Source organism: Scophthalmus maximus, chromosome 4, assembly GCF_022379125.1.
Source record: "Scophthalmus maximus strain ysfricsl-2021 chromosome 4, ASM2237912v1, whole genome shotgun sequence".
In the NCBI taxonomy this organism is placed as follows: Eukaryota; Metazoa; Chordata; class Actinopteri; order Pleuronectiformes; family Scophthalmidae; genus Scophthalmus; species Scophthalmus maximus.
The window spans coordinates 20,747,130-20,770,605 of NC_061518.1; the positions used below are offsets into that span (position 1 = coordinate 20,747,130).

Here is a 23,476-nt window from a genome sequence, read left to right on the forward strand (position 1 = left end):
GTGTGTGTGTGTGTGTGTGTGTGTGTGTGTGTGTGTGTGTGTGTGTGTGTGTGTGACACGATGCAAGGCAAATGTGGGCCTATCGCTTTATTTCTTTGAGCATGAGGCCAGCTTACAACAATCCCTTTAATCAAGCTCCTAATCCTGCAAGACGTCAGCATGCCATGAATAAGGCCATGCACTTCTTGATATGTGTTGGGGGCATGGAGGTCAAAGGCTTCGCCATTTACTGTTTTTAAAAAATAAAGGCTCGAGCTCAAGTACAGCAGCCAGTGATGTACTTTTAGTCTTCCTTAACAAACATTATTTTATATTAATTAAGTATGTGTTATGTAATCGTGGCACTGTTGTCCATGTGAGTTGACATATTTTAACATGGTTTATTTTAATTAAAATGTAAGGGCCTCTTTTACTTCTGAAGCCATACTGTTACATGTTTACCAAAAGGGCCTTAAATATATATATTTTTTTAACTGATGGCATGTAAATAAATAAAAAACCTATCAAATAATTATGGAGTGTAATAATAACACAGCAGCAGTCTGGTCAAGTGGTCTTCGACTTCTGTTAACTCCACATTAGTCTGAAGACTTTGCATCCTTGTAAACCCTGAACCAACAAGTTTTGCTCTTTTTGTCCTCTTGCCACTCGGGCTCCCCTTATCTCACACACACACAAACACACACATGCACACACGCACACACACATGCACACGCGTACGCGTGCAGCTGACCCAGATGAAGGCCTGCTGCAGCTAGTTGTAATTCTTGGAGCATCGCGTCGATCAGGGAGCAGAAACCCACCACGTGTTGAATCCGCTCGGTGTCACACAGTGGAGGAACAGAGTGGGGGTCACTAACCGCTCGGCTCTTTTGGAGAGTTCCCGCTGGGTAACTATCACATCGTGCGCAGTTTTCCCTGCGCTATATGATCCAGTCGTGTGATGTCATGTCAGCGACGATCATGAATGAATGAAGGCACGCGGGCCGGACCGTGTGCGATGTGCTGCGCGACAGCAGCGATTGCGCGTAACAGGCAAATGCGCGCTCCGTGTGCGCCAGTGGCTTCTTTCACCATCATCTGATGAGCTTTGAAAAATGTTACTGCCATAAAACAACTGTTAATATATTGGATCTTATTTGGATTTAATTAACTCATATTATTCTGATTCATTTAAAAGACAAAAACACATTTTTTTGTATTACTATAAAAATAAACATTAATATCAGATGATGATATTTAAATCAGAAATATCTTGCTGAAACTGTTCCTTTTATCCATCTCGTCCCTCTTTCAAACCACAAACCTGTCCAAAGTCACTGTTTATTCTGCGCTGGATATTATGAATAATATGTCATCATTAATTAATGTGATACAGCTAAAATTAATTTAAAACGCCTAAAACATTCCTCTCAGCCTGAAAACTTAATTTTGTTTTTCTCCCCAGACGCTGGTTCTGAGTTATGTCTGTTGGGTCTCCAAAACTATGCGTGTGTCCGTCTGCGTCATTCAGCCCTTGATTGTTAACACTGTATCCTGCACCGTCCCGAGTGAATCCCATTTAAAATGTCTCCCGCTCGGCTGGGCTGCAAATCACCCTGTTTACAATCTCACACCAACACTCACATCAATTAACTGCCCATTGATTTTCCCGCCCGGGACATTACAATATTGCAGACCCCCTTTTTCTCTCTCCCAGCAGCTTCAAGTTTGGTGCATATAATTGCAGGGGCTTTTTAACAGCACACACACACACACACACACACACATACACGCGTAGCCTACACGTTTTCCCCTATTAATGATCACTTGCTGTTAGATTTTGTTTGTCCAAGCCCACGTTTCGATTTATCACATTTGAAAACACATCAATTGTGTGTATATTTATATATATATACACATACATATACATATGTGTATGTATATATATACACACATACATATACATATGTGTATGTATATATATATATATATATGTGTGTATATATATATATGTGTGTGTGTGTTCTTAAATTATTTTTGGCAGAACGCATTGATAAAGCAGATCACTCAGAGCCATCAGAAGTATTTGATTCCCCCCCCCCTTTGCCTTTTTTTCATGAATAAGTAAATAGTATAGGGCCAGTCGAAACTAAAAGATAGCTGACACGAGAGAGAGGACCAGATCCATCTAGCCCGCAGCTGCTCTTTAAATATTCAGTGAAAAATAATGGCATCCGAGGCATCACCTATAGTAACATTATTATCTTCATTTCTCAAAATCAGCCCGACTGAGAGCTTCGTTTATCTTTTTTCACCTAATAAATCTACTCGACTCGCACGGAGCTCCTGCGGGACACCTTGCCCTCTTCAAACATCCCCACTGACGGCGCATCATTTGAGGAGATGACAACAATAATAATAATAATTATAACAATAATAATTAATAATAATAATAATAATAAATAATGTGTGCTTAAGACATGGAGGGGGGGGGGGGGGTTGCTTTGCAGATATATACAGCATTGTATTGCGAAGTTATCACTGCCTTTAAAAAACTGGCATGTGTGGAAATTGAAATGTTTGACCCGGGCCCGCAGAACGACCAACTTTTCATACGGAAATAATAACCCTGATGCATAGATGATGCAGTAATTCCAGCTGATTTTACTCCACAAACAACCCACTGGATGGCGACGACGACAGTTAAATGGGTGGTGTGAGGAGATCACTCGTTTTAAGTGTGAGGCTTGCAATTCGCAACAAAAAAAATGTTTAAGGAAGAAAAAAGCTTTATTTATCCCTACTCAGATGAACAGACTTCTCTCCCCTGCCTTTACCACTGATCATCCTGGTGTGCACAAAGCGTTTGGATCCGCTGTGCGTAATCAGAAAGAGAGAGAGAGAGAGGGAGGGAGGGGGGAGGTGGAGGTGAATGGCAGCACGACTGAATAGCCCGGTGACCAATCAGACCCTCGATGGGCCGGGCTCCGCGTTCGTCCCAGGGCTGCACGGGCCCGCAAAGTTTGTTTATTCGCGGAATGCAGTGCGCGATGAAAACGTGTTAGTGAGTGACCCCCCCACCCCTCCCTCTCTACTAATAATAATCAAATGAAACTGATTGGGACGTCGGATCGCGCTGTGGACTTTTTGGGGAGCGCGTACCGCGGTGCCATTTACGCACGGAACATGCTCGCGCGGCGCCGCGTTTCGGCGCACCGAGACCTCCGCTCGAAACTTCAGAGAGTAGGTGTCCGCGCGCAGCACGACGAGAGCTGAATCGCAGCGAGCTTGATGCGAGGGCGGAGGACGGAGCGCCGAGTTGCGGGGAGAAGAAAGTTGGCTGCGGACCGCGGAGGCTCGAGTTGCGAGCGTCCGGCCGGTGGACATCTTCGGCAGGCGGAAGGAAGGGGTGGAGGAGAAAAAAGAAAGACAAGAAACACTGTGATCGCCGCTTGATTAATGTGAGAGATTGAGAGATACTGTCGCAGGCATGGACTCGAGATGCTGACATTCCCCTGTAGTAGTCGAGATAAGCGTTGCCTTGGCTAACAGAAGGGGTTAAACCGTATCCAAAGGGAGTTTGGAAGACCCAGCCTTTCTTCCCCATCCGGATCAACTCATTGGGTGGGAGCTGAGAGAGAGACAAGAGTCCCCAGCAAATCAGGAGCTAATTGATTAAAGAGACTTCATTTGAATAGGAGGGGGGCTGGCGAGGTGCCAATCCCCTTTCAAAGAAGCCCCCCGTATGATTAATCGCAGAGCATTATTGATAATCATAACGGGGCACATGCGCGGTGGATGGGCTCGATTTACGTAATTTTTTGAGAAGGTTTTGTAGTCATTTTTTTTTCTATTCTTTGCTTGCTGATGTGCCAGCCAGCATGTCGCGGAGGAAACAAGCGAAGCCGCAACACTTCCAATCCGACCCCCGTCTGCCTTTATCGGAACACAATGGTGAGTCCAAGTAGCCCATCGCTCCCTTCTCTACCAGCACCGCGAATTTCGCGCACACACTTTTTCTTTCTCCTTTTCTTCTTTCGGAGTTTGATCGTGTTTGAAGGACTAACGTGTCCGTTAAAGTTCCTACTTTAACTTGGCTCTTTGGGCTCATTTGTTTTTCTCTCGTTCTCTCGTCTGCGTGAGCAAAAGTTCCAACTTTACGCGAGTGATGTCCCTCGATAGTTTTACCGTCTCCCAGTTCCAATGTGGATTGGAGGCAATTTATTTGCGCCCATCTTCGATATTACACAAACGTGACGATAAAATAGGGATTCGTAAAAGATTAATAACCAACATATACGGGGCGCGTTTTTGTCTTTTCTTCTGGATTACGGGTGTGTGCGTTCTGAAAAGTTTTTCTCAAAACTTTTCATTCTCCACTTTAGTTGCAAATTGTGTTTATTTTCAAAGTGACATCAAAAAAATTAAAAAACGGTCCAATAATCTGTGGCCGGCTCCTGTCCGAGGCTTCCCCCCGGCGGGGCGGACCACCGTGCCTCTCCCTGCCGGGACTCACCAACTCCTCCCGGGTCCCACACGCAGAAATGACGCATCCGCGTTTTTTTGGTTTTGTTTTGTTTTGTTGTTGTTGTTGTTGTTTTTTTGTGTTTTTTTCCATGGCGTGTAGAAAGTCGCTTTCCCTCTTTTATAAGTAATGGTTCCCAGAAAAGTCGTTTGCCTGTTTCCACACACACACACACACACGCGCGCGCGCCGGTGAGCCGTCGTGCTGTAAGTTGGATGAGAGGAGCCAGAAAATGAACACACTGCCTTTCTTTTATTTCCACAACCTGAAAATATCCCGTCGGTGTGCTCGTCTTCTGCTCAGCTCTGTCCGAATTGCAGCTTGGAGAAGTCAAGTCTCAGTCAGTCACACACACACACACACACACACACACACACGGTTTCTGTTTCACTCCAAAATGTCGCGAGTGGCTCGTTTTGTCTTCGACAGAGATACAAATCAGCAGAGATTAAAATAAACTTTGTTCCTTTTTCACCTTAAAGAAACGTCGACACCCAAACGTGAGCCATCGCCTGCTGCGAAATCCAATACTGTGCGGGCTGCTGCTGCTGCTGCTGTTGTTGTTGTTGTGTTGTTGTTGTTGTGTTGTTGGTGAAGTGAACAATCCTCTCTTTTTACCGGTGCTGTTGTGCCTCACATGTGAACTGAGTTGATACAAAGTGCCATTCAGAGCAGGGACCAGGGCTCTCTCTCTCTCTCAGAGACTGTCACGCAAAACGCCAGTCAAGTTCCAGTTGACAGTCGATGACCACATCTTTGTTGAAAGTGAGAAAAATGACAACTCCAAAACAGAAAAAAAAAGAAAGAAAAAACCCTCAACGCAACGCGGGCACGACCGGACCGGAAGGATCCGATTCATACGGTTTACGTTTCGCCAAAGGTTTTTGCGTTCGAGTCGACTGACTTGTCTACCCATGCAAATACATGTCAGGGTTCTGTATGGAAATGAAATGTTCTTTGACTAATCGCCATGCAGTGACATCGAATTATATTCCCAAATTATTATTATTTTTTAAAAATGTGTCAGGAACACATTTCCACACACAGACAAATTAATAATGAGACCTGCCATACATTTTTTTTTTTAAATCCAGATGAAGTTGGAAATAGTTTTGGTCTTACAGACCTTTTGGAGAAGGCCTATTAATGTAATATGTGTGATGTGAATATCCGTAAAGCCACATTGTGTTCAGCAGTGCCTGAAAAGCATGTGCAGGTCATTTAAAATAAACACTTGTTTCTTTCAGGAGAGAGTCATGCATAGACAAGGTATTTCTTTTAGCCCATTTCACGTGTTTTTTTGGGAACTTGATGATTAATGCAAAACCTAGTTTATTCCCGACAGTTGCTGTTTCCCCCCCCCCCCCCTGCATTTTCCTTTAAATCTTAAATCTAAATCTAATACAGTTAATGAAGAGTTACTAACCCTGGCAGACTGCAGAATTATAAATTGTGTCCACATTTTGAAAAATGTTGCAAGTGTCGTGTGTGTGTGTGTGTGTGTGTGTGTGTGTGTGTGTGTGTGTGTGTGTGTGTGTGTGTAATTACAAAGGTAGGGACATGTTGTCCTTTGGTTTCGGGGTATTTAGCTGAGACAGTGCTCTGTGTGCCTTCTGGAGAGTTGTGCTGGCCGGAAATGAAAAACAGAAAGTCATTGTATTAGTGGGTGAACGTCGGTGATGCTGAGGGCCGTAGTTGGGAAGCCGGAGCGTGAGCCACAGAGGGTGGGATGTTGAGCTGTTTTAACCTTTGCCAGTGTCCCTGTGCGGAGGTGATGAGAGTTCAGGGCCCAGTGTGCTGCTCGCAACCACGACATTGACCCTGCTGATCGGAGCTGCAGGCGGCACAGCAAGGCCTCGGCATTTTATTCAAGTGTGTGCGTGTGTGTGTGTGTGTGTGCGTGTGTGTGTGCGAGTGTGGGGCCTTATCAATGTTGTGGCCATCCCCTTTCACCCTATCAGAATGGCCCCCCTAGAGGGGAGATTGGCAGGGCAGGCCCCCTTTGGCAGTGTTGTTCCCTGCAAACAGAGTGCGGTTGCTCGTCATTACGCCAGTGTTTATGTGCGGTGGGTTCAGGTGTAGCCTGGAGGACTTGCCGTGCCTTTTTTTCCCTCCCCTTAAGCTTCAGGCGTGTCACCGGGCAGAGCTTCTGAGATTGGAGTCTTGTCCTGGACCGCGGCAGCTTAGTGGAAGCCCATCTAGAGTTCAGTGGGATGAGTCCTGAGGGCTGGAGACGATGTGAGCAGAAATCCTCCTGAAGTTACAAGTGTCAAGAGGCTCACAGAGGCCCCCCGCGAAAAAATAATGTAGGAACTCTCAAAGCTCTCCGTCAACTTTTTAAAATATCTAATCCTCGCTTTCTTGCCTCTCATATTCAAACTTTGGTCAATCTTTTTTCGAGGCTCCGTCCTCTGCTCTTTGTCTCTCCTGAAGCCCTTCAGCCCTGTGCACTGCTTACATTGTGTTTTTGATAGAGATCCTATGGAAGTTTTACAGACTCCATCTTCATACCAGCCTTGACTTTAACTTAATTTTAATTCAAAGTTAATCCGTGCTATTTTGGGAATTAAGCCTAATGCCAGCATCTGTGCTCTTTGCTAAACGAGTCTTATGTGGACAGTGGATTTCCAGACATGCATTTATTTAATTTTGATCCGTATTTGTGGTGAAGTAAAGTAAAAAATTGCATTGCACAGTTTCAAGAGCAAATCAGTTGCCACGAAAACATTAAAGTCATGAGTGAGATGTCCTTCTCAGGCATTTTCATGTTTTGCAGCTATTAGAGAATTATTATGACTTTCTTCTTTCTCTTTTCAAATTAAACATTGGGCTGGTGACAAAGGAGACTGTCCACCTGCATTACGCAATTTTGATGAAAATGATTTCTCCATTTCCATAATTACTGAAATAGAAACACGCAAAATATTTTGTTAGTGTGTGATAATATTTTTTCTCATAAATTTTTTCTGCAATTATACATTATAATTTAGTTTTAATTTCGTATGTTTCTGCACTTGCATTTTAAATATGGTATTATTGAAAATCATTTAATTTGTAGGATTTATGAAAATGTGCGTCACATAAAATATTGTCATTTCTGTTTAGAAGCGTTTTAAACTAAAGCAACACACTTAGGCCCTGTAGTGTATGAATGAAATTGTGATTTTATTTAATATCAGTGTTTACTATTGTTTCTTAAAGTGTATATGCATCATGTTTTTAATATTTTTCTCAAGCCTTACAAAGACTTTAGACACACACACACACACACACACACGTGTATTTTATTCATTTATTAATTCTGCAAGTTTGTTAGACAAAAGTTTTTCTTTTCTTTTTTTGTATGGCTCCTTTTTTCACCAACTCACTGTCCTTTGGATTTTCTCCACACTAGTTTTTGTACAGTCAGCCTTGACAAAAGAGGAAAAATGTAAATTTAATCCTCAGATTTCTCACACTTGGAATCAACCAGGTTTTTTTCAAATTTAGGGCTTGGGGTGTAGGTCGGTGGGTGGTTGGTAGGGGGGATTTAACATAAAAAGTTATCATTAAAGTTGAGTCTTCCCTGTTTGCATGGTTTGGTGGTGTGAGGGCCAGGGTTTACTGTCATGGCAACTTTGCGTTATCTGATGTCTCTGAGTAGAGAAACATTGAGGGAGATAATCCCTGAATTAAACAGGATCTGCTTTGAGTCGACTGAGATGAGCAGGGCCAGGCTGTGCCGACGATCCCCGCCGCTCCCATGCTGCGCAAACAATGGGAAGGCATCCTGTCTCTCTGTGGGGCAGGGCTGCACTTCTCTGGGTTTCATTTGCAAATGAATTCTTGGCTCTGATGAAAGTGTTGAGGGGCCAGTGCCACAATGAAAGGGATTCATAGAGAAATGCAATTTGTAAATCAACTTGTATGTTAAACAGCGAGATTTTAGTTTGACAAAGAGGGAAAAGAATAAGGAAACTCTGGAGCACAGCAGTGGCTCTGGGGGCAGGGTGTCATCTCGCCTTTCACTCCCTAACTCGTCCTGTGTATGAAAATGGAAAATTCTAAAAACTGTTTCTATGTGCATTTGAAAGACGTTCCTTACTTTCGAATTTTCATCTCGGTGACCACAGAAGTCGCTGTGTCTGTACTGCGTGTTCTGTGAGCTGGTATGTCCAGTTTATCAGTTTTGGCAAGTTTGTGTTGCATGCATTCTGATGATCTGCCCTACTCTTTGCAGTTGATCAAGTCAATTTTCAAATAGATTATTGTTTTTTTTCCATCGCTGTTTAACTAGAAGAATTTACTGATGAGTGCTTTTTGTAGTTGATAATGGTTTTGGGGTCAAAGTTTATTCACAATTTTTTCACAAAATAATGTTGTTGTATTTTATTAGATGGCAGATATTTTAACGATGACGAAAAAATTCTATATCACAAATACTAAACGAGTTGCTATTTATTTTGTAACATTTGTTTTCTTCTTTTGTTTTTTACTTGTGTTGTGTTTAGTGTGTGCACGTTAGCAGTCTGGATGCCACAGGCTCTGTTGTTCATGCCTCACTGTGATTGCAGCCTGAGTGGATACAAATTAGTTTAGTGACATAGATAACCTGTCCAAGATGTCCATAGTTGGCTGAAAATGAGCAAAGTTGACAGCAAATTGAAAGTCTAATAAGTTCTTCAAATGCTTGATTTACGCCGAGTGGACAAGTAGACTTTGAAGGGCATGGAATATAGGAAATCAATGCCTTTCTATGAAATTTCATTAAAGCCAATGTCCTCACTTCACTCTATTCTATATTTTGATGGATTATCTGGAGAAAATGATTACCTTTGGTTGGGCTGATGAGACCCAGATGTACACCTTCAAAGATCACTTTCAAGCAATATTTGAGTAGTTCCCATTGATTTTGTATCCCTTCTTATCGTATTTAAGATGCCACTGCATTGAAGGCCTTTTCACATTTCTTTTGGCTTATTGTTGCCTTTCGATCGTTGTTTTTGTGAACGCATCAAGGGGATAAGTGTAAAACTGATTAACTTAAGATTAACAACAATGGAATTTGAGGAGATAAAGCTGCTTCTTCAGCTGCATAACATTTCTAATCACTAATCCTCTGTTTCCTCTTTTTCAGGGGACACCGAACTTTGCTCAGAGGACCCCCCCTGCAAGGAGTCAGACGCCCATGTCTGTGGCAGATGTTGTGCTGAGTTCTTTGAACTATCGGATCTTGAAGAACACCAGAAGAATTGCACTAAGAATCAGTTAGTTCTGATAGTGAATGAAAACCCTGCCTCCCCCACCGGAACCTTCTCGCCTGGGTCGCCTCCCCATAATCCCGATGACCAGATGAATGACACGGCTAATAACACTGATCAAACAGAGGGCAGCGACCTTTTGGAGCGGAACCCTCTTGAAAAAGACGAATCCATGGACGTGGACATTTCCGGAATGAGCAGTGGTCATGAAGAGGAAGGCAGTCATACAGAGAGTGGAAGTCCCATCAACACAGTCGGCAGCAATGCTGGCAGGGCCACCTCTGGCCCTGCAGTAGGTACTTCAGCTATCTCTGCCCCTCTACCTCAGCTCAGAAACCTGACTGAACTGGGTAACTTCTCCATGATCAACAGCAATGTCATAATTGAAAATCTTCAGAGCACCAAAGTGGCTGTGGCCCAATTCTCCCAAGAGGGCCGTTCCACTGGAGGCCCCAGGGTGGCAGTGCCAGCTCTGATGGAGCAACTCCTTGGCCTACAACAGCAACAGATTCACCAGCTGCAGCTTATCGAGCAGATTCGCCATCAGATACTGCTACTGGCCTCTCAGTCCCCAGAAATGCAGGTGCCCCCAACTTCTGCTCCAGGCACAATGGGGCCTGCTGCCAGCCCACTGACCACACTCAGCTCACATCTCTCGCAACAGCTGGCTGCTGCCGCAGGCCTAGCGCAGAACCTGGCTAGTCAGTCAGCAAGTATTAGCAGCCTAAAGCAGCTGGCTGCAGCGGCACAGCTACCTCAGTCCAACCCAAGCACCAGTGAGACATCTCAAAGCATTAGCACACTGGGGCCATCAACAGTCAATGCCCCGTCCTCTGACAAGAGGCCAAGTCATATGAGTAGCCTCCACTCTCAGCTCAGCAACTCCTCACTAGCTAAGTCATCCACACCAGCATTTGGAATAGGTAGCTTGTTAAGCTCTGCAGTCAATCCCCTTCTACCTCAGCCCCCACCTGGAAACCCCATGTTCTCCAGTTCTCTGCCGAGTGTAGGCACCACTGTAGAGGACCTCAACTCTTTAGCAGCTTTGGCCCAGCAGAGGAAAGGCAAGCCACCAAATGTCACTTCATTTGAACACAAGAGCAGTTCTGACGAGGCTTTTTTCAAGCATAAGTGCAGGTTTTGTGGCAAGGTGTTTGGGAGTGACAGTGCCTTGCAAATCCACCTGCGCTCCCACACTGGCGAGAGACCATACAAGTGTAATATATGTGGCAACCGCTTCTCCACCCGTGGTAATCTGAAGGTACATTTCCAGCGTCATAAAGAAAAATACCCACACATCCAGATGAACCCCTACCCTGTTCCTGAGCATTTAGACAACATACCAACCAGTACTGGCATTCCATACGGCATGTCTATGCCCCCTGAGAAACCTGTCACCAGCTGGCTGGACAGTAAACCCGTTTTGCCCACTCTGACGTCCTCAGTCGGCATGCTGCTGCCACCAACCATGCCGAGCCTTCCACATTTCATCAAAAAGGAAGATCATTCGATAGCCATAACAAGCCCTTCTGTTACTGCAAAGAGTGACTCAGGTGCTGCTGAGCCTTCAGCTAAAGGTAATGATGGAGTGCCTGAAGAGGGTGAAGGTGCAACTCTGCCTACCTCAAATGAGAAAACTGAAGAAGGCAGCCACTCCTCAGGCTTCATGACAAATGTGAGCTCTGCTTCAGAGAGTACAGCTGAGTACACAACATCTAACAGCCCACCCATGATGACCAACCCTCTCATGCCACTTATGTCTGATCAGTTCAAGGCTAAGTTCCCCTTTGGAGGAATTCTGGAGCCTCTCCAGGGGTCAGAGACCTCCAAGCTACAGCAGCTTGTGGAGAACATTGACAGAAAGGTGACAGATCCAAACGAATGCGTCATCTGTCACCGGGTGCTGAGCTGCCAAAGTGCTCTGAAAATGCACTATCGCACTCATACTGGGGAAAGACCCTTTAAGTGTAAATTCTGTGGCAGGGCATTTACCACCAAGGGGAATCTTAAGACCCACTACAGTGTCCACAGGGCCATGCCTCCTCTTAGAGTCCAACACTCCTGCCCTATCTGTCAGAAGAAGTTCACAAATGCTGTGGTTCTACAGCAGCATATTCGCATGCACATGGGGGGACATATCCCCAACACCCCTCTGCCAGAGAGTTACCCAGAGTCCATGGCCTCTGACACTGGTTCATTTGAGGAGAGAAACTTTGATGATCTGGACAACTTCTCTGATGACAACATTGAAGGAATAGAGGAGGGCCCAGATAGCAGCGTGCCAGACACACCCAGGTCAGCTGATGCCTCCCATGACAGTATGTGTAACTCCCCAGCTCCCCCTGAAATGGTTGGCCAGGAGGGGGGAGAAAAAAATGGCCAACATAATGCTCACAATACCGAAACAGAGGAGCTACAAGTCAGCCACATGAAGGCTATGGTAAATGGCTTAGTTGAGGGAGACTGCCTCACCAATGATTCCTCGTCACTGGGAGGGGATATTGAAAGCCAAAGCGCCGGGAGTCCAGCTGTGTCAGAATCTACCTCCTCCATGCAGGCGCCATCCCCCACTAACATGCAGCCACAACCACGTAAATCCCCCAGCCTTGAAGAAAGGCAGCAGAGGGCCTTATCCTTCGAGCACACCAGTGCAAGCTTCTTGCACTCTCACCCCTCCAACATCGGAGCCCTGGACCTGACATCTGTCAATCCCTCAAAAGACCCCATGGGCATGATATTCCCCTTTCGTGACCGTAACACCATTAGGAACACATCTTGTGACATCTGTGGGAAGACCTTTGCTTGTCAGAGTGCCTTGGACATTCACTATCGAAGCCATACCAAAGAACGACCATTTATTTGCACGGCCTGTAACAGGGGTTTTTCCACCAAGGGCAACCTCAAGCAGCACATGCTAACCCATCAAATGAGAGACCTGCCCTCCCAGCTCTTTGAGCCGTCAAACACCAGCCTGTCCTCTAGCCCAACCCCTTCCCTCCTCTCTGTAGGCTCTCTTAACAAACCTGAGGTCAACGGCTTCCTCCATATTCTACACCCTGACAAGGAAATGCCCCCAGGTTTGGTCACATCATCTGCCTCCTCTTCCCCAGTTCTTTCCAATGCTCCGCCACGCAGGACACCCAAGCAACACTTTTGCAACACCTGTGGGAAGTGTTTCTCCTCCTCCAGTGCTCTACAGATCCACGAGAGAACTCACACAGGGGAGAAACCCTTCGCTTGCAGTATCTGTGGTCGGGCTTTTACCACCAAAGGAAACCTCAAGGTAAATGTCGAAACATTTGGAAAATTGTTGGTCTCCTAGAAGTTTGTGCGTGAGAATGTTTGTGAAAAATTTGTCTCAGAGCAGCTATTTAGTTTTATACGGTGTGTAATGTTATTAAATGAATTACAGGAACAGCCCTGTGAGAAAAATTACCTGAGTGGAAAGGCTGAATCACACAGCTAATATGATTGTGGCGTAGAAACTCCAGAATGCAGTTGGCTGAGAATGATTAACTGCTCAGAATGGATTATCAGAGGCAATCACTTTGAGCATCTGTATTTTATCCATATCAGATTCTGTGTAAAAGGTCACAGGCTTAAATCTTTTAGAAAAGGATCTGCTCAATGATCTACAGAAACGTGAAAAAATGATTTGGACTAAATAAAAAATGTACGATCCTTAACCCAAGTCAGGAATTTGGGATACATGTAATTTTTCAATTTTTCAATGTGTTAGTAAATCCAGCTCTGGCAGTTGGTCTTACATAGAGATATTTGTGGTTTGAGTTAAAGTTGCTCCACTACTATAAACTTAGAAACCCTCTCTACACTTTTTTGTTGTAGTGTTACATTAAAATATACTTATTTGAATGTGTCGTTCAAGGAATAAGAAGGAGAAAAAACAGTCATGGAACAGATATTGGCAGTGGCGAAATGTCAATGTGCAATTTTACCTCAAGCTCTGTGATTCCTTTGTGAGATGAGCAAATTAAGGCTCAGATTAAACTGCATGTATCAGTCTTGCCAAAATAAGATCTTTATACCATTCCGGTACCTCTCTGGTCTGCTGCACACAGGGTGTGAAGCTGTTTTAACTCGGAGCCGAGCATTATTATTATTTTTTCCATTGCATCATCTCATGTGCAGCTCTTGTGGCCAAGTTTGTAAACATCACTAATTTCATCCCTCTCATTGCTCTGTCTCTCTCCTCCCTCCCTTTTATTCCCCCTCGCTCTCCGTCTCTCTCTGGTTAGGTTCACATGGGCACACACATGTGGAACAGCGCTCCTGCCAGACGAGGCCGCAGGCTCTCTGTGGATGGGCCAATGGCCTTCCTGGGTACCAACCCTGTCAAGTTTCCTGAGATCTTCCAGAAGGACATGGCATCAAGGGCAAGCAACGGGGACCCGGCCAGTTTCTGGAACCAGTACGCTGCGGCCTTCTCCAACGGCCTTGCGATGAAGACAAATGAAATCTCTGTCATCCAGAATGGAGGCATCCCACCGATGTCAGGTGGTGTGGGAAATGGGGGTAGCTCTCCCATCGGTGGCCTGACAGGCAGCCTAGGCAAACTACACAGCATGGAGCCCAACGCGGCTCTCGCTGGTCTGGAGAAAATGGCCAACACAGAGAACGGGGCCCACTTCCGTTTCACACGGTTCATGGAGGACAATAAAGAAATTGTCACCAGTTAGAGTGTTTGTGCTGAGCTGCACACAGAGACATGAAGATGCCTAAAGGCATACTGTACACATATGTAGACACACAGAGAAGAAAAGAAGAAAGAGAACAAGACAGGGACGAAATCAATTGAACTGCTTTGCTCACCATTGAATCTTTACGAACACAAGTGTGAAGACGAGTTGCTTTTTTGTACAATGTACATGTTATAGTTTTAAGGAGCTTATTTATTAGTGATTATAACCTTGCTTGAAACCAAGTGGAAGCATTAACAGTTAGGTTTTTGTTTGTTTTAAAGCCAGAATGGGTATGTGTGGTTGCTTAAAAAAAATGTGCTTTTGAAACTTAGAATATCTGGGTAGATAACCTTACCTTGGCATTAAGTTATTTTCTGTCTGTAGTAGCTATAACCGAACTGTCGATGTTCATGTGATGCATTAGCCCTGTAATAAGCAAACAATTTTGCTGTAAATAATGTACACTGATCTTCTATAGATGGTCTAACATCTGTGTGGTTATGCTCCCCCCTCCCCTCATCAAAACAAAACAATGAAATTCAGGCAAGGGACTCAATGATGCTGTAGGTCCTTTCTTTCCAAATCTAATTTACCTGTATTTTATTTAAGGAAGACAAAACATTGAAGTTTGCATATTTCCAGGGTTTCTTTAGTGTTAACTTGTTTTGCTGTTACCTGTTTCTGTGTATTGTACTTTCTACTTTTTTGTTTACTTCCCATTTTCCCCTCAATCTATCACCCTCTCTCTCTTTTCTTTGTGGCTGGTATTTTGGTGTTGTTGAAAGCATAAGACAGTTGCTAAAAGGGGAACATGCGGTCTGGCCTATTTCCTGGTTTTTGGAACTGAGACAGCCAATCAAATGAGCAGGATTCTCCTTTAGTTTTCTCAGCTGGATTTCCACATTGCTGCTATGTCCCAGCATCCTCAATGACATCAAGTGCAAAGTAATGCGTTGAAGCTTCTGTTAATCCATTCAGATGTGGAAATGCAAACTCCCTCGTAAGAAAATGTACATATAAGTCACACAAGAGAAAGTCCATCACGGCCTGGGGACGAAATGATAGTGTTTTTATAAATATAAATATATATTGGGTTTGAAAACCTTCGGACTGTTACATGCACTTTCTTGGAAAGTTGGAAGATCTTTATGGGTCCAGTTTCTCTACACTTTAATACCTACTAACAACTAAGATACTGTAATTCTTTACTCTAATAATCAAATACATCAGTTTTCCAAAAGAAACATGGTTGTGTCTGTGTGCTTTTATTCCCTCCTTATTTGTCGTATGATTTACACTTATTGAAATATGAAAAAAAAACAACACACACTTCCTCTCATCAAGCATCGATCATTTTTAAAGAAGAGGAAGTGGGAGTGAAACAACGTTGTGGCCTGTGAATGATTTGTGCGTCGGGCCTCTGCGCAGACGCGCCGCAGACACGACCGGTGCGTTGAGGAGGCGCCTTCATTCACAATCATCTGCAAACTCATACATTCCCCCCCGATCGCAGCTTAATCGCCGATCCTGTGAATCGGGAGGGAACCTCGTGGCTCAATGCTCCGGTCCCTCTTTGTCATCATTCATATATACCAGATTATGACAAAAATTTAAAAAAAAGTCTCTGCAGGGAACATAATTCATCTATTTATTTATTTTCATATTTTTTTCCCAGACAGGATAGAGGTTAAGCAGACACAATTCAGTGTTGCCAGCATTAAGCAGTAGCAGTGGTGTAATCTGCATTTTGCATATTTGGATTTGTCCCATCGACGAACGTTTCGATCTCATTCATTTCGCCACAAAGCCCCAAAAGAAGTTGTCAAAAAGATCATCACGCTTGACGCGGATCACACCTTTGAAAGCATCTCTCTCTCTCTCTCTCTCTCTCTCTCTCTCTTTTTTTTTTTTCTTCTTTTGATTCAAACCTAAAAAATGTCCCCTGTTGTATTTCAACAGCTGCATTTAATTTAACACATCGTTGCACATCCTGCCGTACAGGATCTGTTCATTTCTGTCCTGCGTCCCGGGCGCCCCCCCCCTCCCCCTCCTCCCCCCCTCTCTCCTCCGCGCGCAGCCGAAATGCCCCAATATTTACGTTTTATATTTCAGGACATCGGAGCTAAATGATCCTTGCCCACAGTGCCTGTTTTCTTTTTAACAGTCACATCTGTTCTCCTGGGCTGCGTTCGTGCGGCTCGTCGGCTTCCTGAGAGATTCCTTCAGAGAGACACGGAGAGAAACTGCTGCACAGCTATAGTGATGGAAAACACCCCATATTCATATTTACAACCTCAAAAGTCCACGTGTTTTTATTGTTTTCATGATGATGATGATTATTATTATTGTTGTTATTATTATGCTTATGATTATGATTATTCATGTTTCCTTTATTTAAAATCTAAAATATATTTCATAGAATGATCATTAAAATATGTAAATGTGCTCTTTCATTTTATTATGTATACTAAGGCTAGTATATAATATTAGAATTAATATTTTTTAAGAAAATAAATAAATACATTTGACATGAAATATAACTAATTACATTATTTGTGTGTTGTAAAAATAATTAAAGCCTTGTCTGAAGTGGTATAATATATATATATATATACATATACTGTATATATATATATATATATATATATGGTTATATATTAACAGCTGTAAATCATAGATATACAGGAACAAATACAAGCTTTATCTTTGTGTGAGTGGTCCCACCACCGAGCACTGGGCCGGCTCCTCGCTTGAGTATCGATTGAGCTGTGCAGTATTACAGAAACACTCGAATCTCAGGTGGCAGGAATGTGTACAATTGATCTCTTCCACTGTGGCTCCCAGCAGTGGCTCTTTTTTTTCTTGCCCCACAACACAGAGCACCACAGGAAGAGCCGGGGCGAAAGCGCCCTGAAACACAATCGCTGCAGACTGAGGGGGGCTGTCCCAGTCTGCCCCTGCTCACTGTCACGACCCACGGTGGTGCCGTGAGTCTCATCCACGGCTCTGCAGCTCTGAGCATGCTTCTTTCCTTTTTTTTCAGGGCATACAGAGATTCTGCACACTATATTGTAATACAAACACACTCATTGGCAAGATGCAAATACGGCTCCACACACACACACACACACACACACACACTTAATTCTTGACTTTTTTTTAATCCAATGTGTTTTTATTTGAGTGTTCAAGTTATTGTGTTCCTCTTGTCTGAACTGAATGGCTTCATTGCCTCCTGCTGCAGCGTCTAGGGGAGGATGGGAATCATCAGCAAAGAGACATTACTCTCTCTAGCTGTGAGCCACTCCTGTCCACTTACTGTACACTTGAAGGTTCATTACAGTCCTGGCCTTAAGTATAAGGGCTGTATGCACAGCTGCCACACGGCAAAAATAAGACCATTTGTTTTCACTAACGTGAGTTTGGCATTATTTTGTACAACATCTTTCCATTCATGTTAGTACATGAGGGGGACAAGCTTCCTCCAGCTTTGTTTTGTCATGAAATTTGTAGTATTGTTTTGTTGTACAATGGTTTTAAAGTGTCTGAATATGAATGAAGCTAAATGCCTTTATGGAAATAACATTTTGTTTACTCTAGAATAAATTAACTGACAAGCAATTTATGATCTCTACAACAGGTAGCAAGTTTAGGTGTGTGTGTGTGTGTGTGTGTGCGTGTGTGTGTGTGTTGTCAGGAGCTAAAAGCAGTAAGAAAGAAACAAACTGGTAATCTCCTCCCTGACTCTTCAGCAGCCGCAACAGGGGGAGTTTTAAAATCAGGAGTGAAAGCTGTTTATTGTCTGTTCTTTTCTACCTTCCGCAGGTCTTCAAGCGGGCAGGTCAAGTTGAGATGAAGCTGCACGCGGAGGCGATCTTGGGAAGCTGGAGCCCCCTCCCACATCCTCTGCCTGGTGCTGTCAGCCCTCCTGAGTCGATACAAACTGTAGCCCGGGGCCTGGCCCGGACTCCCCACTGAGGCCCCGGCCCACCGCTGGGAGATCAAAGACCCGCCGAGAACAATGGTGAGCCTCATTTAGGCGGCCGCCGTTCACTTTCCCTGAAAGCGCCGCCACACCTGCCCACACTGACAGTCATGCTCAGGTGATGGACCCGCTCAGAGGCCCCTCTCTCTGTGGGAACATTCGTCTCCGGTGCAGTCACATATTTTTTCTAATATAAATTGAAAACACGTCCAGGAGTTATCTCCTCCTCTTTAGTCGTGATGCCCAATGAAATGCAGATTTTTTTTTTTGGAACCCTTCAGTCATTTGCTTCTCATTGTTTAATGTGTTTTATATCCGTGAATGTTAACTGGCATGTGCTGCCTTTAATTGTCCTTCATTAGGGCCTGAAATTGTACTTTATTGAATAGAAAAGTGATTATTGGTTTTATTTTATGTTTCCATGAGCCTCACTCTAATTTGCGTTGTCATTTTCCTCCAGCCATTTCATGCTGGTTTTATCTTCCTGTGGTTCTCGTTGTGCTTCCTGTGGAAAACGGAGCCTGTCTGCAGCATGTACACAGCTGGATGGAAGACAAGACCTCCAGATTGTAAGAACAAACATGGAGTAGGATTTTCTGGCCTGTACACTCTCACAGTTATCACAGGCGAGTAATCAAAGTCTTCTCGGAAATAGTCATCCTGCCCAAAACCCAACACTTTTTTTTTTTCTCACCATAACTTGGCTCCTGTTTGTTCTCCTTTTAAGTTATGCTTTGGTCTTATGAGGGTTTTGGAGATAGTCTTTGCATGGTTTATTTTTATGGCGCAGCAATCTGGAGACCATCCAAATGTCAGGGTCATTTATCTTGCAGTTCATCCGCTCCTTCCCTTTTGTGTGGTGAGAAAGAGAGGCACAGGCCCATATTGCATTTCATGACCTATTGTGTCCAAGGAGTACCCAGACAAACAGGTGGGAGCCCTAATGTGAGCTCCTTGTGGACCAGACTCACCAAACTTCAGGCTCCCCGGCCCGTTCTTTAATAAGGCACTCATGCTTGCAGAACGGCCACAGTGCCCTGTTTCCTCCATCGTCAGATGGGAAACCTTCAGGGATGCTAATGAACGTACAGTACGGGTTTGTCTCACGCACAGTGCTCCCGCTATCAGCGTCCCCCCAGTTTATCATCACCACTGAAATTGCAGGGCCCTTTTACTGGGCCTTTACAACAGGGGAGACATTTAGCCCATTGTGATGCTAATTCTTTCAAATTTGATGTCTGGGGTTTGCTCTTTCAGGTCAGAATAGGTTTATGAGACCGGGTCTTTTGAGTACAAGCACCTTTTCTGTTATCACGGAAAGACCTGTAGTCACGGGTTGTCCTCATTACCCCCAAAAGGCAAATTTAATTTAATGTGCATTTCCATTTTCAGATGAATCACATGTTTCCTTGTTTTGTACAGTAGAATGGAGACGGATCGTCTTTCTTTTGGTTTTAAAGAACAGCTCTGAGATTAAGTAGGCTGATTGTAGCCCTTTCACCGTCAGAATTACGGTTGGTAACCCTAGCCAGGCCTGTCTGCTCAGGGGCTTAAACACACACACAGTTGGGGACACTCTCTGTTAATGTCATCTCACAGATACAGTTTCCTCGTCGCGGTCTTACCTCCAGTCCCACAACCCCTGACACTTATTCTTATTCCGTCTCACAGTGTCGAAGCGCGCTAGTGAGACGGAAAGATATTCCGCTACGGTGGCTGCGGACAGAGATATTGATATTGGGCATCAAGATGGGATGTCAGAGTGACTAGGAAGCAGCCCTTCAGCCCCTTGTCAGGTGTGGGTGATTCCATAGGTGCTCCAGAGAGATGTGTCTTGAGTTTATTGAATTTGTCATTTTCGGCCTGGGAGTGAAAAGGGCACCTGTGTGCTGCCGTAAGCCCCCGCGCCAGGCCCGCCACTCTCATCACGCAATGACAGATGACGTGCAGGGACAACCCTGAAGCTCTTTAGTTTTTTTATTTAGTTTTTTCTTCCTCTATGCAGTCCATCAGCCTCTGCGTACATTATTCATCAGGCATCGGGGAAACGGCTGAAAGGAAATTTACTTTGTCAATTTTCTCATAAAAGCACAAAGAAGTCACCCGGGGTTACGGCAGGAAGAACGCAGCTATTTGAGAGGCAGGTTCTGTGCTCTGTCAAATTGAAGACGGTTGTGGCTGTGGATACTGGCCACCCACATCAGTGTTAGATCAAAGCAATGGCCTGCTACAGAGGCTGAATATTCAGTGACGTTACTGGAGTGTGATAGGTTTCTCCTCCTCAGTCACGGACTGTGGGAAAATAAAGACGGACTGATAGAGCGTTTGCTCTGGTCTACTGTCTTTATGGGATTTTTGCGCCGTTGCACGGCCTATCTAGCGGGTACTCGCGATTACAGATCTGCCACCCACTCCTTTAAAGACTCCTCGCTCCTTTGGTCGAGGTTGGTTTTCCCCATTGCACGTGTCGTTGTAGGCAGGAGGAAAATGGTTTCCTCACTGAAATGTGTAATCAAATGTGAGATAAGAACTGCATTAGGTCATGGCAATTCCCACAATGTGCTATTTGATACGGAGATGTGTGTGACCGTGCGCATGTGTGTGTGTGTGTGTGTGTGTGTGTGTGTGTGTGTGTGTGTGTGTGTGTACTCAATGCACCACCAGGCATACGTTTGACTCCCACTGGGTCCACAACCGCTCAAAACTGCACCACGCATCGCATTAGAGCGTGTACTAAATGGCATATGTTATGATTACACAATGTCATGCACATGTAAAAGGGTGTGTGTGTGTGTGTGTGTGTGTGTTCCCTCATGCTCAGTTAAGTCTGTGCCACCTGTGATTAATAAGAAATATCCCATATCCAGCAGGTTAATGTTTAATCAATCAACTCGCAGAGAGTCAGAGAGTCTAAGTGGCCTAGTTTATTTTTAACCATTGCATCACATTAAATGCACCACGGTTTTTAACGCTGCCAAAACTCATTATTTTTGGCTTTCAGCTAATGTTTATCAGTCGGTGCGTGAGAATATTTCACACCACTCCCACAGTATACGTGCTTGTTTTGCAGCCTGGAAAAAAAAGTGGGAGAGGTTTCATCTATCAGGAACATAATGTTTTTTTGAAATGGAAGGACAGAAAGAAGTTTGAGGGCTCCTGTATTTCAGGACAAGGTCAGTCGTGTACAGTAGGTGACAGGTGATTTTTCGGCTCGTATCAGAAATGTTTTCACAGTGTGAGCGGTTGTGTTGTGCGTCATTCCCTCCATCCCCGGGTACATCTTCTGTACTTAAAAGGGTAATATCTGTAACACTACTGTTTGCTGCTCCCTGCGAGCTGCTACTGTGGGACTTGGCTGAAGCACATGCTCTATGAAATCAACACCCCACTCAGCAATAATGCTCTCTGAGGCCTGGCCCGTTTACGAAATAATCGATCTAAATAAAAGCAGCAGATAAAATTGACTGACCCTCATATACTTAATTATTGCAGCTATTTGACCAAATAGCATTTTTCAGGATGCTGTGTGTCACAGGCCATCAATATTCCCTTAATCGCCGTTAGTTATTGCCCCACTTTGTTACCGCTGTGGATGGCCCGTCTCCAGTGGTCAGTTTGGCCCAGGGCAGCGGGGGAATGAGATGCTAAATGGTTGCGCAAACAATTTGATTATGCTGTTTAATTCCCGTCATATAGATCTGCTGCGCCTGCTGATGCGCTCGTTTCGCTGAGGCTGTACAGCAGCGTGCTGACCTGCCTACCTCACACCACCAGCCATGAAACAGCTGGTTTTCTCTTTCTGTGACAGCTCTGTGGGGTGTGGAGCAGGGTCTTCCAGCTCCTGTACGGAGGAGATGATGGAGCACAGTTCAACTTCCAGTCGAAGTTCAAATGTCGAAAGCCCTGGCATGTGTGGCCAAGTCCACGTAGGCCCCCGGTCCTTACCCAGCTGAGCTGAGGTGATGTAACAGGAGGAGAGTTGAGGGTTAACTCTCCCCATCATCACCCCGACAGACCACCTCAGCCAAGTGAAAAATGAGAAATGAGGGCAAGCTCTCAGGCCCACTTGCCCAGTTCCCAAAATTAACATTTCAATTCAAAACCAATAATAACGCATTGTGTCTGGCATGAATGAGTGCTGCTGCAAAGGGAAGGCGATACCTCCTGATCCTGAGTCACTGAAAACGCTCCTTCATCTTCTGCTGAAGGGCCCACACAGTCTGAGGTCAGCCAGTCGGCCTTGGTTACACTGCACAGGCATGCCTGGGTGAACGGCTCGAAACTTCCCGGTGCGTTTACAAAGGCCAGGAACTACAAACACACACACACACACACACACACACACACACACACACACACACGCATAGACATAGAAAACGCTCATATCATTATGAAGTTGATGGCTCTTAGGTTTTGCCAAGGACTACTGAGCACATTGAAACAAAAGTACACTTTGTGTGCTTTGTGCCGAGTTGCATGAGCAAACTGCAATATCACATGACCGTTTCAGCCTGAGCAGCATATTATGATTTGAAACACAATAGTTCTATGGGGGTAAATAATCTCTACGTGGGCATTCCTCCTGCTTTCCCCTGTACTCGTCTGTTAGAGCTGCATTCGCAGAGTTGTGACACCTTATCTGCAAGATATTCAGTCCAAAAACATGTAATAGCTTCAGCGTACTCACTGGATGCATCTGTTCATGTCCAACCCTCCCCGATATGCTCGCTGACACGAGATCCCGGGCTCTCAGCAGTGGCCGCGGACCAAACCCTGTGTCGAGGGGTTTTGGCCATCTTGGCTTCTGACAATGGGACTGGGAGCCAGGCTCCGCGGCTCTGCCAAGAAGGTGTCAGAGCCGACCTCTGCTACATGCTCCCCTCCATCAGAGAGCAGATTACCCATCTGGGAGGTGAGAGAGAGAGAGGACACGGGGGCAATTTCAAGCGAGCACGGTGGCTATTTCTACCGAAACCGAGGGCGGTGTAAGAGCCTATCTGCTGGATGTCTGCGCCAAGCGATACAAGCTGAGTTAGTCTGAGTG

At 44.8% G+C, this 23,476-nt stretch overlaps 1 protein-coding gene across 2 annotated transcripts; it reads left to right on the forward strand.

The window, feature by feature from the left end:
- The first annotated feature begins 3,030 nt into the window (after positions 1-3,030).
- On the forward strand, positions 3,031-15,003 carry sall1a (spalt-like transcription factor 1a). 2 transcript variants are annotated; one of them, XM_035628515.2, is made up of 3 exons: positions 3,031-3,936; positions 9,624-13,030; positions 14,004-15,003. In XM_035628515.2, the coding sequence occupies exons 1-3, from the start codon at positions 3,864-3,866 to the stop codon at positions 14,442-14,444; spliced, it is 3,921 nt and encodes a 1,306-aa protein (XP_035484408.2). In that variant the 5' UTR covers positions 3,031-3,863; the 3' UTR covers positions 14,445-15,003. The 2 variants fall into 2 exon arrangements, with proteins under 2 accessions (XP_035484408.2, XP_035484409.2); XM_035628516.2 differs by lacking the exon at positions 3,031-3,936 and adding an exon at positions 6,052-6,813.
- The last annotated feature ends 8,473 nt before the right edge of the window (positions 15,004-23,476 follow it).

Bases quoted from the DNA above. Each gene is read 5' to 3' on its own strand.
- sall1a (XM_035628515.2), top strand. From the start codon at position 3,864: ATGTCGCGGAGGAAACAAGCGAAGCCGCAACACTTCCAATCCGACCCC. The intron at 3,937-9,623 runs GTGAGTCCAAGT...CCTCTTTTTCAG, and splicing joins GCCTTTATCGGAACACAATG to GGGACACCGAACTTTGCTCA. The intron at 13,031-14,003 runs GTAAATGTCGAA...CTCTCTGGTTAG, and splicing joins CCACCAAAGGAAACCTCAAG to GTTCACATGGGCACACACAT.